Genomic DNA, 19,234 nt, shown 5'->3' with positions numbered 1-19,234 from the left:
TTTTAAATTGTATCACTGTGAGAAAGAATTACAAAGCTTTCATGTTTGAGATTCAGCCATACAAAGATGAAACACCCATCCCTCCACCAGTGCACATTTTCCACCACCCACATCCCAGTCCTCACCCTGCCTCTATGACAGACAATTTCCCCAGTACTCTCTCTCTAATTTTGGGCATTATGGTTTGCTGGAATTTTTCCCACCACCATTCAAGCCTACCTGCCAGGGGCAGATGCTAGATAATTTATTTTCCATTGCTTATTTTGAATATCATGAGAGCTCCCACAGCCATGATTGTAAATATAAATTTCTAGATTATAAATTGTTGGGTTCCAGAGAATTTCTGTATGGAAAAGTGCATTTTGGGATTCAATTGGGAGTCTCTTGGCCAGGGGTGTTGGTGTGCTAAGATGGCACCTGGAGGCAAATTGTGGGCATGACAGCCAGTCTACTAGTGGGCAGGGACCAGGGGAGGGGCAGCCCGGGTCCTCTGCCCAGGACTAAATCTCAGCCTGGAGATTTAGTCCTGGAACCAGCATACCAGTGTGTGTGTGGGGGGGGGGGGGCAGGCTTGCTTGTGGAAGCTCTTGGTCACTGGAATTGCATCTGGAGTAGGTGGAGAGACTGCACCTGCTCCATCTGGATGCCCCAGTGAAATTGGCCAAATATGGGACCCAGAGAGATCTCCAGCACTGTGGTGTCTTCCGGGACTTGCTGCTGTGTCTCTGGGTCAGGACTGCTGCTGCGCTAAGATCCACATTACAAAATTTTCAGCAGATTATATCTTGGTGAGGTCCATCCTAAGACGGTGGAGTCAGGCTCGGGGTTTGGCAGAGATTTTGGACTGTGAAAGCAACTGGCTGCCAGGGGCCCTGCTTGGGAGAGCACAGGTCAACTTCTTTGCTCCAGTTTACCCCAGTCTGTTCAGCCATGCATGGGTCTGAGCTTTTTTGTGACTTTTGATCTCTTTTGAGATTTATTTAGGAATCTCTGAAGCAAGACCGGCAGTAGAGCTTTTAGGGTGGTGCTGGAATTGGTTTGTGGGGGTGACTGACAGTGCTTCCATATGTATGGGCAAGTGGGGGGAGGTAGCCCACCCCAACTCTGAGAAAGCCTGGTGATTTGAGTCACAAAACCTGTGTACCAAAATTTTCAGCAGATTATATCTTCGTGAGGTCCGTTCTGAGACAGTGGAGTCAGGCTGGGCATATGGCAGCAATTTTGGATTGTGGGAGCAAGCATCTGCTGGGAACTCTGCTTGGGTGGGCCACCAGCCCAACCCACACCTCTCAGATTTACCCCAGTCTGTTCAGCCATGCACGGGTCCGAGATTAACTTTGGCTTTTGATCTCTTTTGAGATTTATCAATGGGTCTCTGTATTAAGGCCAATAAATGAGCTTGTATAGCTGAGCCAGAGGTGATTTGTGAGTGTGGCTCTCACATACCTAACTTTTGACTGTTTATTTTCTTGGTAAACTTGGTCCCAAGTTGTTGGGGTCTCACTATAGAAACAGCGGCAATTTTGGGGTATCAGGAAGCCTGAAGGCACCATCAGGCTGCTGATGCACTCGGCTCCGCAGGTACAAGCTGACCCGCTAGCAACACCATACCACTACATTTGGACATCTTTTAAAATAAAGAGATTAAATAACTCTTGAATAAATGACTAACAGGCAAACAACAAATTTGGTATCCCTAAAATATGTTCCGGGTCAGAGAAAGTTCTGGGATTAAGGTGTGTGTGTTGTGTACCTGGTGGATCTCCCGCACCACATGAGTCTCCTAGCATGGAGCCCAGGAGCCCCATGAACACCACCGGATGTTGTCCTCAAGGCCCCTAAACACAACCAGGGTGATCTGAGTAATCCCCAGCACCAGAGTCTGAAATAACTCCGCATTCCGGAGCCCTAGCATTCAACCTCAGGTCTGGTAGCCAAGAACAGCTGGAAGAGGATAAAATAATATAACAAAATATGTATCTCTCTAAAAAGTTATGACAGCAAAATTTTGTTTTAAAACCTTAGGTACACAACTGCATTCTCTACATTTTAAAATAATGCTTTACTTGACAATGTCGTATTATTTCATGAAAGGATAATTTTTACCATAGAATCTTATTTTATTTTTTCAACTTGCTAACTTTTATTGCAAAACTCACTGGAGGTTTTTAATTTTGTGAATCAAATAGCCTTAAGAATTAGGTGTACTGGGGCTGGAGTGATAGCACAGCGGGTAGGGCGTTTGCCTTGCACTCGGCCGACCCGGGTTCGATTCCCAGCATCCCATATGGTCTCCTGAGCACCGTCAAGGGTGATTCCTGAGTGTAAAGCCAGGAGTAACCCCTGTGCATCGCCGGGTGTGACCCAAAAAGCAAAAAAAAAAAAAAAAAGAATTAGGTGTACTACTTCTTACTGTTACAGTTACTCTCTGCTATTTGATCTCTATAAATACATGCAAATGTATATACATACACATGTGAATAAAAATTCATATAAATTTGTCATAGTGAAGTGCTACTAGACAGTTCCGATGATTGTATATTTAATGATTTAATGATTTATACCATAGGATTTTATTGATTACTTGAAATTGTTTACTTGAAATGATTATTTACTCTTGAAAATCTAAAATCACAGAAAAGAATAAAATAAAGTTCAAAACTAGGAGACATCTTCAAATTTTGTGTTTGTTTGTACTGTTCCTGGGATTATGTATGGAATTTATTTAAGCAAATTATAGAAAATATTTCTGTACTTTCTTAAATTGAATGTCCATTAGAGTGCAGCAATTTTATTTTAAAACCAGTTATCTGTGAAACTGGTTTCTTAAGAATTCTGTGGATTATGCAGCTTATTGTTACTTTAAACAAATAAAATATCAAATTAATTATCCATTATAAATCACAGTATATGTTAGAATTATAAAGCATACAAAATAGACATTTTCATATTCACAAAAAGGGATAGATTGCATCTTCTACGTAGTTTTCTAAAGTGGAAATAATTACTAGTTTCTATAGTGGATTCATTTTCTTTTTCTTTGTTAAAACCTGAATTCTTATACATTAGTAAAGTTCAAATGCAGAATTTTAAAATGCATTATTTATGCCCTTAGAGCAGTTCTTTAATGATAATTTCCTTAAATGTTAGCTTCTGATTGGGGGATAATTTTGTTTTTGTATTACCTAAGCAATTGACAAAGGGTATTTCCAGAAATGAGCTATGTGATCTTTAACACCAGTATGAGAAACGAATTTATAGTAAAGAAATATTTCATTACATTTTAGATGTATATTGTACATATTTAGCTTGGTAACTGAGTACTATAAAAAGATCAGTATTAACTGGATTTTGTATATCTGTCATTTCTGCCTTGCCAAAAATCGTGGAGTAGTTTGTAATTGCCATTGTTTGGGTTATTACAATAAACAGAACTGATAAGGCTTATGCTATTTGCCTTGCAAGATACACTTCACATCTCTCATTGAATTAAAATTGCATGCACATATCTTTGCTTATCAGTTTTATTTATCTGTCAGAAATCAAGTAAGACAGTGCTCTTCCATATATGAAACCTTATAACAAACCAGTCGGAAATTATCATTATTTTAATATTTTAGTGAAAATAAATGATCATGTGTTATTTTAACTATAATCCATTATCTTTTAAAAGTATACCCCTATTGGAAAAAACTGTTATTTTTCTCCAAATTGCCTTTAAAATATTTTTCCAAGCTTTAAATATAATTTAATTGGATTATCTAGACACAAATGCAAATGTGCAGAACATGGCATATTTTTACCTCCTTTGACAAATACGTATAATTTTTTCTGAGAGCTGGTTCTACAGTTGGACTATTTGTTTGCTACATTTATAGATAGGGAAGAGAGGTAGATTGTATGAAATGCTTTAATTTTTTTTATCAATGTAAAAATTCTTCATATTTCTACTCTTAGATTGCAAACTTCTCACCTATGAAATTCCAAAACTCACTAGCAGTCACATCAGATGAACTTTCAAATTTTCAGATACCTGTGATGAGTTAATCCATGCATACACAGGTACTTCCTGCAGAAATTCTATACCCTCTAATAACTGTCACACATCATCACCACCACATGCCCATCCCCAATCAGGAAATTGGAATGACACACATCTCTTGTATTTGTCCTAGAAGTTGTATTCAAAGGGTTGTTTATTTCAATGATTCTATTAATTTTTGTTTTAATGTCATAGCTAATAAATTTGTACTTTTTATGCCCCCCAGTTCTGTTTACTAAACTACCATCTGCTTTTTATAAAGATATTTTCTCTCCCCAAATATGGGCTATTGTTTAAAGTAATATATTAGTTTAGCCAAATCTTCATTAATTTATGTTTTCATTAGGCCAGTGATGGACATATCAGTATTCATAGTAAATGACTTTGAATGATGTCTATTAGCTATAAATCCTATAAGCTAATATTAACCTTTACGTTTCTAGGCTTTTTGTATTTTTCATATTGACTGGTCTTTGTTTTCTAGCAAAACAATTTATAGTTCATTTTTAGTAGCTATACATATGGTATTTGTATTTTAATTAAAAAGACTGTTGTTATGTCTGATTCTTACAAGCAGAAATTCATTATAAGGACACTTCTCATTTTCTTGAAATGTTCCCTTTCTTTTTTTCCAGGGTTCTTAAATTGCAAAAGCCAGTTAAATTATGTGTTTTGGAGAGTTAATTTTTGTTGCCATATGTCTCTAAAAATAATTTAATTTTATCTAAAGTATGTTTCCAATGATATTTATGTTCTGTAATGCACAGAGATAATTTAAGGAATTTTATAAAGATAAAAGCATACTAGTCTAGTATTGTTTTAGCACAATAATATTCAATGTTTATATAAGATTATACAATTTATTTATATAACCATAATTTTCTATCTAAGTTCTGTTGCTTCTTCATTTTTGACTATGCAAAGTTACTTTAAGATAGTAGAACAGCTAATATAAAATGGTAGCACTGTAGCACTGTCATCCCGTTGTTCATCAATTTGCTTGAGCGGGCACCAGTAACGTCTCCGTTGTGAGACTTATTTTTACTCTTTTTGGCATATCGAATATGCCTCAGGTTGCTTTGCCAGTCTCTGCTGTGCAGGTGTGATATTCTTGGTAGCTTGCCGGACTCTCCAAGAGGGAAGGAAGAATCAGACCCAGGTCGGCCATGTACAAGGCAAACGCCCTACCCACTGTGCTATTGCTCTAGTTCAACATAAAATGGTACTGCCATTATTATTATTGGGATATTATTATATTTGATATTGTTAAAAATTTTGATTACACGAAAAAGAATTAATTGTATTTTAAGGGTTATAAACAACCTGCCCAAAGTTCTGTTAGTCAGTTTACGTATTCTTACTTTCTTTCAAACAGATGCACATTAATTTTTACATAATTCTAGCAAAATCAAATTTTTATGAAAATATGATCAATATGTCTGTCTTGAATTTAGTGTGCAATAAGTTATAAAGTTAGAATCCAAAACTGTATTAGCTATGTTAATAGGGTGGAGGACATAAAAAATTTTAAGTAAGCAGGAAGTGATTTTTTTCCTCATTATATAAACTTGAACTTTTGAGACAGTTCTTTTATTATAAGTAGGAAAAATTTAATGTGTATGTAACAAAATATTGTATAAAAAAGGTATTTAAATAGTTTTCATATGTTTATTTGGGAAACTGATTTGTAAAACTGAAACTGTACTAAGTCTTTGAAAGCAGATGATTCTAAACCACAAAATATAGAGAAATCCTTCTTATAGAAACATTAGCATTAACCTAAGGGATATTTTTAAATAGTAAATTATAATCTTATATGAATTATTGAATCTGGGCCTCTTCCACCCAGATTCCCCATTTTCCAGTAGCTAGGCAGTCACACCCACAAACTGCCCTGGAGCCATGTAATCCCATCAACAGCCCAAATCCAGAGACTATAAAACCAAGCTCCTGAAGTGCAGAGCTGCATTCACAGGGTGACATCTGATAGCCTAGTTCTCCCTCTTGGAGAACCTGGCAAGCTCCCTATGGCATATCCATATGCAAAATACAGTAACAATGATGGGTCTCATTTCCCTGAAGAGCCTCTAATGTTGCACTTTTGGGAAGGATGAGTAAAAAGAGACTGATAAAATCTCAGGGCTAGGATGAATAGAGATTTTACTGGGCCCGCTTGAGCAAATCATTGATCAATTGGGATGACAATGATACAGTGATGAATTATAAGTAGCTAAATAAGTTTTATGATGCAATTTTTTTCACCTTTACCAGCTTTTCAAATATTGGAATTTGCCACATTTCCTTTGGATGTTCATTTATTTACTTGCTTGGTTTTGGTTTGTTTTGGTGGTGCTCAGAACTGAACCCAGGTTCTCCATCTGCAAGGCACTGAGCCTCAGGCCTTCTTTCTTTTTTATTTTTTAAGCTGAAAAATATTCAATTTATATTGTTTTCAAATTTTAGAAACAGGTTTAAAGATAATTCTACATAAAGGGGCAGTTATATAAATTTTTTACTGTTTTTTCATTTTTTATTTTTATTGAATCACCATGAGATAGTTACAAGCTTTCATGTTTGGGTTACAATCACACAATGACAAACACCCATCCTTCCACCAGTGTACATTTCCCACCACCAATATCTCCGCTATACTCCTCCTTTCCCACCTTCTCCCTGCCTTCATGGCAGATAATATTCCCCATACTCTCTCTCTACTTTTGGGCATTATGGCTTGCAACACAAACACTGAGAGATCATCATGTTTGGTCCATTATCCACTTTCAGTACACATCTCCCATCCCAACTGATTCCTCCAGCCATCATTTTCTTAGTGACCCCTTCTCTATTCCATCTGCCTTCTCTCCTCCACTCATGAAGCAGTCTTCCAGCTATGTAGTAATCCTCCTGGCCCTTATATCTACTATCCTTGGATGTCAACCTCATGTAATGTTATTCTATACTCCACAAATGAGTGCAATGCTTTTATGTCACCAGACCTTCTTTCTATGTTAAACCAATATAGATACTCTCAATCCCTCTATCTCCCTTCCTTTACCAATATTTTTCTCCTGAGATTAACTACTAGCATTCTTTTAGTCTTCATCATCTCACTTATGTTTTTAATAATACTTTTTGTGTGTGTCTTAACACATATATTGTTTATTCCTTAGAGCAGTTAATATCATAAACCATGGTAATAAATGTTAAGCTTTCAACATCCATTTTTTTTAATTTATTTTTATTTTATTCTTTAATTAGTGAATCACCATGAGGGTGCAGATACAGATTCACACATGTTAGAACTTGTTTTTCCCTCATACAATGTTCACAAACACATCCCTCCACCAGTGCCTGTTCTCCATCACCAATAAACCCAGTATCCCTCTTCCCCATCCCATCTCCCCCCCACCCCACCCTGCCCCTTTTGATGATCAACTGAAATAGTAACCTCAAGGATTCATATTTTTATGTATATAAATTTTATACTACACATATTACTTTCAATTTTAGTGTAAATATTTTATGATAGGATTAACTAAGGTTATAAGTATGAGATGTTTTTTATTACTCAGATATTGGTAGTTAGTTGTTTTCAAATTTTCACTGTTTTAAGGAATGCTCTAAATCAACAATGTATTTCTTTTGCTTTTCTGGTGATCTTGTTAAAGCATCAATTTCTGGGCCTCATGGTTTATTATTCAGAGACTCTAAATGGCTATATCTCTGTGGTGATATTGATTCTGCTTATCTGGGAACTAAACTTTGAGAAGTGCTGGTCTAGAATATGCAGATTCAAGTCAATTGTTAAAACAAAAAGAGATTAACATCTTCATTTGTAATGTATTATGAAAAATTGCTCTCCAAAATCTGTCACGATGTAAAACACAATGTAGCGGTGTATGTTTTCAACATCTTTTCCAAAATTGATTGTGGTTAAATAAAAAAAAAAAGTTGTGGGACTGGAGCAATAGCACAGCGGGTACGGCGTTTGCCTTGCACGCGGCCGACCCAGGTTCGATTCCCAGCATCCCATATGGTCCCCTGAGCACCGTCAGGAGTGATTTCTGAGTGCAGAGCCAGGAGTAACCCCTGTGCATCGCCAGGTGTGACCCAAAAAGAAAAAAAAAAGTTGTAACCAATTTGATGAGTTTTTTCTTTTTTTTGCACTTAACTGTAAAGGTTAAAGATGTTACCACATGTTTATAAACCAAAAAACAATTCTTTTGTATGGCTTGCATATTTGTATAATTTGCCATTTTGCTGGTATATTGTTTCTGTATTTTTCTAAATAGCATATAGAGCCTCTTTACTATTTTAAAGGAAGTAACCCTTGCTAACTATAATGTTAGTATCTTCTCTAAATCTGTGTATCTTATTGCTCTATTTAAATTTATTTTTCAATTTCAATGTGATTAAATTTGTCAAGTACTTTTATTAAAATTAATTTTTAAATTTTGCTTTAAATTTCTTCCCTCCAAAGGTTTGTAAACTTATTTTTATCATACTTTATTCCAAAAAAATAAAGTTTTTCTCCAATATACCTTAATTTTTGTGTGTGTTGTGATAATGTATCTGATTTTATTTTTCTCTGAATAGAAATAGTCAGTTATGAAATCTCTTATTCACTGATTTGAATATTTTGGCATATGTAGATTTCTATATTTTACAGAAACGTATCTATTTGCAGATCTCTTTTCCAATCAAAAGCCATTTATCCATTCTAATGTAATATTAATCTTACTTAGTTCTGGAATTTTTCAGATAAATTATATATTTCCATGTCATATCCTTCAAATTTGTTCTGTGTCATAATTACCTTAGCTATTCCAGTCCTAATTTTTCATGTGAATTTGGCATCCTTTTGACATTTTTTTCCCTTAAGTGGACAGACTATGCCATGTCATTTCTTCATTCTTCATAGTTTTCAAGAATGTTTTTTGACCTCCTCTAAAAAAATGACTTTCCCATATCCTTTAGTATAGTGAGATCTGGGGATTTTGCATTTGAGTTTTTATTGGAAATGGCATGCTTATTATAGTTCAAAATTGGTATAATTTTGTTATTATTTTTCAATGCTAATCTTGTAAGCAAGATAAATTTCTCAACTCTTTTACCATCTATTGTTGCTTTCTAGAACTTCTTTAGTTGTTATGTAAGCATTCTGCATCTTATACCTATCTTTTTAATTTTCTTACTGCTTCGGACAGTAAGAATAATACAATTTTTAATAAAATTATTGCTTCCAATCCTTTGTTGACATTTATGAAAATTTTTCTAAATAATCTGTAGCAAAATGTTTATTGGGAATTTGTAATTTATACCTCTTATCAGGCTAAAGTAATTTTCTTCTCTTCCTAGTCCTAATGTGTCAAGATATTGTTTTCATTGTTATTTTTGTTCAGTGTTGATTCACATTCAGTTCCTGGGGAAATTATTTTCTTTATTTTTTAATTTTTTTTTACTTTTTGGGTCACACCCGGCAATGCACAAGGGTTACTCCTGGCTTTGCACTCAGGAATTATTCCTGGCAATACTCAGGGGACCATATGGAATGCTGGGGATTGAATCCGGCTCAGCTCCATGCAAGGCAAACACCCTACCTGTTGTACTATCGCTCCAGTCCCAGTCTGTTTTCTTTGACATATTGAGGTAGTACATGAAAATACATGAAAATATTTAGCAATACTAAATTATTTTAAAATTTCTTGAACTGTTGTAGTCCTTAAACTCCCATTTCATAAAAGAGCTCTAAGTGAGACAAATTATATTCTATAAATAAGTATTTATTGATCACCCATTAGTTAAAAATAAATCAATTTCATTTTGTCTTAGCCAGTGAATTAGAAGAATACTTTGCTCATTGTTAAGAAAACTTGAGTTTTGTACTCACAGTGCTGCTTGAGGACCCCAAATCAGAGAAGCTGCAGCAGAGAGAGATGATTTTGGCTCAGGGTCTCTCCAAGATTGCAATCAGGTTGTTAAAATTGTGTCCATCTAATGATTTTGTTTCCAAGTTCACTGTTTTTACCAAAAATAAAATGAAAGAAAATAATTTCTGGTCTCTCATCATGTGGCTATTTTTCATAGAGTGGCTCACATTGGGTATCTGACTTCCTCAGGTGAGATGATCTAAGAGAATTAGGAAAATGCAGGACAGAATTTACTGAGAAGTTTCCATTCCTATGGTGACAACATTAATTTGTTCTTTTGCTGTCAAGGTATCAAGCTTCAAAATATTAATGTCATAGGAGTCTATAAACAAATTTGATATTTGTGTTTCTGATTTTTACAAGTGAGATGCTATTTCTGCTGTATTCTGCTCTTTAGAAGAAATTCACCAATTTTGGGGCTGAAGTGATAGTACACTGGGCAGGCCTTACACGTGGTAGATCCAGGTTTGATCCCCAGCAACAAAAAAAGGAAATTTTCCAAATCTAATGCATATTTAAAAGACAGATTCTATTTCGCTTCACAAAGGGAGGGTTATAAAATGAGAGACCTATTTTTAAAAAATAACTCTAGGGGCTGGAGAGATAGCACAGCGGGTAGGGCGTTTGCCTTGCACGCGGCCGACCCGGGTTCAAATCCCAGCATCCCATATGGTCCCCTGAGAACGGCCAGGGGTAATTCCTGAGTGCAGAGCCAGGAGTAACCCCTGTGCATCGCCAGGTGTGACCCAAAAAGCAAAAAAAAAAAAAAACAACTCTAAAAGCTTTTTTCTCTGACAATAAGAAAGAAATATACTTCACTGTGTTTCACTGCCATTCTTTCACAACATATTCCAGTCATGCTTTTTAAACTAGGTATAGCAAAACTTTACTTTGTTCTTATGTGCTCCATAATATAAACCTTATTTTGTATATGCTACACTTATTCTGAAAAATAGTTGGAAAGATAGTGATTTGAAGTTACTAATTTTAGTGCCCAGTAATGGGTCTATTTTCTATTAATTTGCATATGACTAACTCTAGTACGTTTAAACATGTAACTTGTATATAAAATAGTGTCATTTTATTCTAGACATTGTTTTTTCCATATTCATAGCAGTAATAAAATAACGTAATGATGAATTCATATCATTTTAGGATTTGGTTTGTAATTTGTGTAAAATAACATTCAGTGGTAATGTAACTCAGTAATTAATACTAAATAGTATTAGAATATAAATTCATTGATACTATACTAACTCATAATTCAGTGTAGTGACAATGAATTATGCTCTATAGTTTTGATGTCATAAGAATCTAATGGGCTGGAGCGACAGCACAGCAGGTAGAGCATTTACCTTGCATGTGGCCGGCCTGGGTTCGATTCCTCCAACCCACTCAGAGAGCCCAGCAAGCTACCAAGAGTATCTCACCCGCACAGCAGACGATGACAAGCTACCAGTGGAGTATTTGATATGCCAAAAAACAGTAACAACAATGGAGACATTACTGGCGCCTATCGATGAGCAATGGGATGACAGTGAGGGGTACAAAGAATCTAATCAAATTTACATTTGTAAAATATGTCACATATTTTGCATAGTACTCATAAAGTATGTTGTTCATGTGAACACAAAATCACCAATCCTTAAGTTTCATGACACCAAGTCCACCTGGATATTTTTTCTTAATGAGTAGATTTTTTTTTCATTAGATTTTCTCTTCATGAGTAATACAAAGAATTATTAATGATTTCTTTCTTTGGACTTCCTTTAACAAATGTATCAGAAAGTATCATAGCCAAACTTACTAGATACCTTGGAACGTCAAAGTTGTCCAAGAACATTGTTGAAAATTTCATTACTTTTCTAATTTTCATCAGCTCAGACTACAACACATCAAATGTGTTTGTTTTTGTTCTGAAGGAAGGTGTGCAGTGGGGGGCTGGGGAAGGGCCACACTTGGCTGTGCTCAGGCATCACTCCTGGCCCTGTACTCTGCTCAGACATCACTCTTCACAAGACTTGGCACACCATCTGTGGTGATGGGAGTCAACCCGGATCAGCCACATGCAAGCAAGTACCTTACACACTGTACTATCTTTCTGGCCCAATAAGATATTTTCTAATTTAGCCTTCTTGATATAGCAGAATAGTCTTATTTGCTCTTTCATACACAAAACTGAGGAAAGGAGTGGACGGTCCTTTTTTTTTAAAAAAAAAAAAGACTTTTCCTATTCTAGTATGTCCCTCCTTATTCTTATGTGACTACATACATTTTCATAAAATTACTATGATATTTGTGTTGCAGTCAACAGTACAGTTAGGTCAGTGATTCTAATTCTCTCTTAGTTCTAAGCACATGACAGGTCTTTAGAATGCACTTGCTGTCCCCCATTCATTGTACCTAAATGCTTCATTGTCTTTTGTTGTTGTTTTTTTTTCCTGCCTGCTTTTCATCATCTTCCTCCCTTATCCTACCTCACCTGTCCTAGATCTGAATGAGAGGGTAGGAATGTAATCATCTCAAGGTTAAATGATTTCATTTGTGGAATGTAATCAATGAAGTGCTTCATTCCAGAATAGATGCATTAGGGACATTGGAGAGATCAAAAATGATTCCAGTTCCTTTGATGTTCCAAATTAAATTCTGCATCCATCTAAATTACTTTTCCACTAAACCAAAATCTCTCCACTTTTCCCTTGATATGTTTTTCTGGTTCTTTCATTGACTTGTTTGTTATTTTTCTTTTCATTAATTAATAAGCTCCTGGTCTGTCTTCGTTTTATCATTACAATTTTATCAGTTTACTTTATAAACTCAATTTTAACAATTATTTATTGAGTAATCACTGTATGCTTTATTTTGTTATTAGGCCTTTGCCATAAATACTTTCCTAAAATAGTTGTCATCATAGTAAACTAATAGATTCAATCAACTATCCTTGGCACATTATTTCTCCTATATATTTCTTTTGGTAACCTTGTCTTAAATTACTTAACTTTATCTGATGTACAATTTTTTTGAATGCTGATTCTCCTGTATTTAACAATTTATTAAGTCTTCCTCCTCCCTCATTCTCTTTACTTTAGTCATATCTATACATTCTCCCAAATAACTTTTTTCAGATATTACACTTTCTCTTTTGATGTTTAAGGAGTTTGTTATTTAAGTAATTCCAGCTGACACTTACATAGGAAATAATTTAATGTTTTTATGACAACTCAAACTATAATAAGAAAATTGAATAAAAATCTACTATGTATTGTGATTACCTCTCATTTAAGATGTGAATGTGTTTAAATTCTTATTGAGCTTGTCTTCATTAATGACCTCTAACTTATAAAAACTTATGTCAGTTGAGGAGATGTGTGTAAATACTTTAACTTTACCATGGGTAATTTTTTTATATCTCATCTTTTATTTGCTTTTTGTCACATTTTGAGATACTACAATAATTACTTATTATTTCTTTAACTGTTTTATCTGTGATCATGAGGTAGTTCAAGTTGTCCTAAAAATTCTTCTGACCACCAGTTAGTTTCACACAGCTATGACCTCGGACGCTACCAAAAATTCAAAGTATTTCACATAAATGATGTTTCATGGAGATACTTAATTTTCTCCAATGAAGTAAAAAAATTTAGTCCCATAGTCATTTTTAATACCAAATCTAATGTAAATTCTCTTCTTTTGAATGAAAACTACATATATAATTCATCTATATTTGTAGGCAAATTTCTTTAACCTTGGCTTACAATACTGGGAATACAACTTCATATCTTTACAATTGTTTCTTTTTTTATTTATAAGGTTGTTTATAATATAATTGTTTCAACATCCATCCCACCAGTGTGACCTTTCCTCTAACAGTGTCCTCAGCTTCCTGTCTACATCCTTAGCAGTAAAAAACAAATCTACTTGACATTGCTTTTTACAACAAAATGGCAAACGGAATTATCAGAAATTATATCAGTGAAATTCAATTTGTAATAATTGTTGTATCTCACAATGGTGTTACTAAGGTAATTATCTGATAATTTACTGAGATGATAAGGGCTAGTTGAGCCTCATGTGTTGTTTTGCTCACAGAACTAGGTGGGCTTCTACACAACTTTCCTATCAAATTTGGGAAAGGATTGTCAGTACTGTGAAATTTGAGATGTCATGCAGCCACATATGCAACCATATGCTCCAGGAGCTGTGAAGGTAGGCAGTTTGTGTCAGAGAAGGTCAGGTGTGCCTCTGACAGGCCTTTCTGGAAGATGGGGAATAGGTCCACCACGTTTTTAAAAGGCCTCAGAGTTTTCAGCCCAGACGTCGGTCTACCTGGGATGATTCAGTGGCTTGGCATCTTTTAATGTTAGTTGTAGAGCTGCACCTTAATATGTACAGTGAGCTTGTTTTATCTCTGTCATCTTGCATTCAGTGTCTGGAAAAAGGTTTTATTTGTTTTTGTCTTGAAACTTTTAGATTTCAAAAAACTATCAATACATGAAGCAACCATTTAAAGGATGATACACACACATAAATTGATCATGCATCTCTTACAAATATCTACAAAATGTAGACAGATGTTAGTTTTGTATTTATGACTCATTCTTTTTGTAAATAAGAAAATAAGTGACCAAGATCTGCAGAGCCCTTGAATATTCATATGAAGTTTTTATAAATATCTTCAATTCATAAATTATTGCTAACATATCAGGGGTAAAAAAAGACAAAAGTTATTGGAATTTAGCCAATATGTATCATGGGATTGTAGGACTGTATCCAGCAGTGCTTAGTCTAATGGTTCAGTGCTCAGCCTGGCAGTGTTTAGGACCACTATCCCAGCAGTGCTGTGGTAGAGGGTATGTGGTACTGATGATATAAACTCAAAGTCTCACACATGCCATGCATGTGCACTATCTCTGACCTCTGTTTCTAGCCTCTTAAAGCTCATATTCTTGTGTTAGTGAATTCCATCCTCGTATGGTCCTTTGAGCAATGCCAGAAGCGATCCCTGAGCACAAAGCCAGGAGTAAGCCTTAAGTACTGCAGGATGCGGTCCCTGTCCCCCACAGACCAGAAGTAAGTCCTGATTACTGATAGCGTGGCCAAAATCCTAAACATAACTAAAACTGGCCACCTAATAAAATTAAGTGGTTTAAATTATAGGCTACTCATCTGTAAACTAGCATTAAGAAACACGAGCCCACAGTGAATGTAGGCAACCTGTGAACTACCTTGTTTAAAATAGCTATATTGACAAAAATTCAGAATTGTTGGTTATTTGTCTTTGTAAAGAAAATAGCAAAAGTCTAATCTCTTTAGAATCTCTAATGACAAAAGACAATAGACAAGCATAATTTAGTGAATTACATTTGTTTATTCGAATATGTCCCCTTCATTCATAATGTTTATCTCAACCTCTGTTATATTGAGTCATTCAGTATAAAGAATCACACTGCAACATGTCTTTTAAAATCTTTTACCAGGGATAAGTTATTCTAGCTGCTAAATGATTTTCTGATGATTTAGTTTATAACCCTATATCAAAGTAAATGAGTTTCCACTGAATCCTTTGTGAAGAAACAAGATATTCAAGCTTCCAGGTCACATTGTAATTGTAATGTAAAACCAATATGAAATCACAAATTTTGGTCTATAAAATTATTCTCAAGAACACTTATCATAATTGCTTTTCTCTCCATATTAATGTTGACTTACCACTAAATATCAACTTGTTTATATTTGTTTACAGTTTTAGATTTAATGTATAATTTAAACATAAATCCTACTATAAATCTATTGATAAGGCAAATTTAGTTAAGACCATTCAAATTACTGATTTGTGCATTAGGTAATACAAAACCACTGCTAACTACTTCATGCTATTTCATAACCCTGACAACTATTCCTATTAACTCTAGAATTCTTTAATGTATCTGCCCTACTGTCCTCTCTCAGAAAAAAAAAACATTAAAATCCTTTTTTTAAGCAAAAAATGGAAAGCAACCCTCAATTGTACCCAAAGCTACTACCTATAGTAGGGGGCAGTATCACTGGGAAATACCACATTATGTCCACCATAATATAGTTTTGATATCATCATCTTGTTATGATCATACCTAATAAAATAATTTTTCCTGATATCATGATGAATTCATGATAATTTGATGCCAAAAGTAGCATGACAAATATTTTAAGATTAAATTAAAATTAGAAAAATATATCAGATAGACATATATAAAAAATTACAGAGGAAATCTATTGATAGTTTCATTTTAAGCATGATTCTAACTTTTCATCCAATTGCCTAAGTTATCTATAAGCTAATTTCAGGTAATTTCAGCATTTAACAAGTTGAAATATTTAGTTGAGGGAGTTCTTTCTTTCTTTCCTAAATCAGTTAATAAAGTAAATTTGAATTTGGCTCGGTTGTGGAGCACTTGACCTGCATGTGTGAGAATCTGGATTGGATCCCTAGACTTACCAGAAAAATAAAAAGAAAAACAAATAAGCTTTTCAAGAATAAAAAGTTTTTTTTCTGTAGATTTTCATAGATGCATATGAAATGCAATACATAATGATGATAATTATGACAAAAATATACCTGGTATTATTTTTTAAAAATCATTTCTTTTAAAGTAGATTGCTACCTTGAGATCTGTATACAGAAAGTTCACAAGTTTTAAATGTATTGTTTGGTGAAGTTTTACAAATGGTCTCTTACATGTAAGATGCATAGTGCCCATTTCAATAAGTGAAATATAAGTAATCATATTTTAATCGTGTATTTATTCTATTAGGAAGAAATCTTTAGTGCGATTTTTTAAAATATTTCTTTTTGCAAAATAAACTAAAAAACCAAGATAAACAAGTATTCATGTGACCTAAAACAGAAGTTGTTTTCAGTGACAGAACAGATTCTATGTAAAAGTTTTAATAGTGTTTTTAGCATTGATTTTTGAAAATAATTAAATTATAGCCATTTTGTATGATGCAGCTGTAGCAACTGGTGAAAGAACAAATGTAGATTATATTGGTAAAACTTCTAGCAGAGCTTTTAATTTGGTTTTATATTAAGCTTCCAAGGATATAGAATGTCTTATAAGAGTAGTCTTCCTCTTTTTGTGCAGATTCAGTTGGAAACTTGATTTCTAAACATTGCGTCCACTGTTTTTCATTGCAGTGAAATGTTTCCATGTCACATAGTCAGAGGGAGGTAGATTAATAGGGAGTTTTAGCTGGAAATTTCTTCCCTGTTATTGTTCTCCCTCAGCAGTTGATGGCTAAGTTAATTCTCTTTAGTTTTGTCATGCTCTAAAGCACACATTGCCAAGCAATAGTAAGCTTTATGAGGAGAAAAAGGAGCAACGGTGTCCATCAAAGTCTTAAAGTTGCATTTTTAAACTTTGGCTTGACCTGATGTGCCATTCAAAAAAGCTTCAAAAGATTATTTTTTTAAAGAAAGGTTCAATATGTCCTGAGGCTATCGGTTTTGAGTTAAACTGGGTGAAGTAGAAATATTTTACTCATCAGCTTTGCAGTCACAGAGTTTGCCTCAGCTAGAACAAAACTGCTGAGGCATTTAGAGAAAATTAACCCCCCATCCTGGCGGCCAGATGTGACTGGTTTCTGATGAATGCACATGAGTGGGCTGAAAAATCAAGAGACTGTGAAATTCCTGTCAGGTCCGCGCAGTGCAGAATGGGCTATTGACTGCTTTCTATATTTCTCTCCATCATTCTTCTTGAACACTGCCATTAATTTCTTCTCCGACTCTGACTTGTGTTTTTCCCCCTCCTTTTCCCTTTAGCTCTGTGAGCTGCAAAAAAGTATACTCAAGGTGTGGCAGAAGCACTTCGAACTGGTCATCCTCTACAGCCAGGTAAAACTGGCCCGGTTCCAGTCATCCTCTCAGGAGAGTGTGGAGAAAATACTTGCTGTGCAGGTAGGTGATTGCAGGGAAGTAGGAAAGATCATTCTGATCTAGATTGGAAAGCAAATGATGAGTAGTGTGATGAAGCATTCAAACCATATCCTATCAGAGTTTTATAAAATTTTAATCTCTTTAATAAACTGGGATTGCATGAAGGGTGAATTCAGTAAGTTAGCATATACAACATGCATACTTTGGGAGAGGGAGAAAAGATTCAACCTATTTGTCACAAACCTCAAAACAGACTTTTAGAAATACATTTTAGCTCTTCAAAAGCTAGTGTTGATCGTTGCCTTACATTGCTTTTGTGTGAAAGCTACTTCAGTGAAAATGACACTCTTGGGCTTCTTTGTACCATTTATTTTCCCCTTCCTAAACAGATCTAGAGATGACTTTGTTTAAAAAATAAACAACTTGGGATTAGAATGCAGCTATCATTCCAGATGCCATTGGAATCTTACTATTTTTCTTCCTAAAAATGTTGAGTGGATCAAAGTCTTTAAGATTCTAATCTCTTTTAGAAACCCATATGAATTAAAGCGATTACTTGAAAATAATATCTTACTATTTAAAATATTATCCTAAGTCTACAGCGTGACTTCCAAAGTAAAGCACCTATAACCTTGTCTTATCTCTTAAGTGCCTATTCTATATAACACATGTGCTTTTTAAAGTTATAGTTTTAAATTTTAGTACAAACAATGCATGTACAATCTAAGCAAATCAAATATTTCCCTATATATTGTATTTATATGTGCCTTACACGGTGCTTTTACCACTATATGGAAAAGGATTTTACAAGGCACTTTCAAAGCTGTTCCAAATTTGGCTTCACCTGATATCAACTTTTACTATTCTCCTCTAATAATATCTACCTCTATACATAACAAATTATTAATCACATATGACAAATTGTTAATAAAATACTATTAAATGAATTAGTATATAAAATGATTATAAAAGAGTATAAAATATATGATTATATATTTTTATAGTTATGAAGATATACTCTATTTACACATACTTTTTGTAGTGGTTCTTTTGATACTGAATTTTAACAAAAATATGGAAAATTAATGTTTTGAGAGGGAGATGTTTAAAATGTGTAGGATGACTAAGTATAATGTAAAAATAAATAATAGGTTGAATATTTTAAAGGTGAGGGACATTTTTTTTCTTAAAATGTCTTTTAACATATAATACATTTAAAATATAAAGGTTATAATCTGATTTTTAAAAATTATTCAGGGGCTGGAGCAATAGCACAGCAGGTAGGGTGTTTGCCTTTTACATGGCCAACCCGGGTTTGATTCCCAGCATCCCATATGATCCCCTGAG

General features: G+C 34.4%; 1 protein-coding gene across 1 annotated transcript in view; it reads left to right on the top strand.

Annotated features, from left to right (window-relative positions):
- The window catches only part of CCDC178 (coiled-coil domain containing 178), a 418,410-nt gene that overhangs the window by 316,370 nt on the left and 82,806 nt on the right, over nucleotides 1-19,234 (top strand). The window contains exon 19 of the mRNA XM_055124824.1: nucleotides 17,774-17,908. Coding sequence (XP_054980799.1) covers nucleotides 17,774-17,908 — 135 coding nt within the window. The remainder of the gene's footprint in view (nucleotides 1-17,773; nucleotides 17,909-19,234) is intronic.

This window comes from Sorex araneus, chromosome 2, assembly GCF_027595985.1.
Source record: "Sorex araneus isolate mSorAra2 chromosome 2, mSorAra2.pri, whole genome shotgun sequence".
NCBI lineage: Eukaryota > Metazoa > Chordata > Mammalia > Eulipotyphla > Soricidae > Sorex > Sorex araneus.
This window is presented reverse-complemented; position numbering and strand designations above follow the sequence as displayed.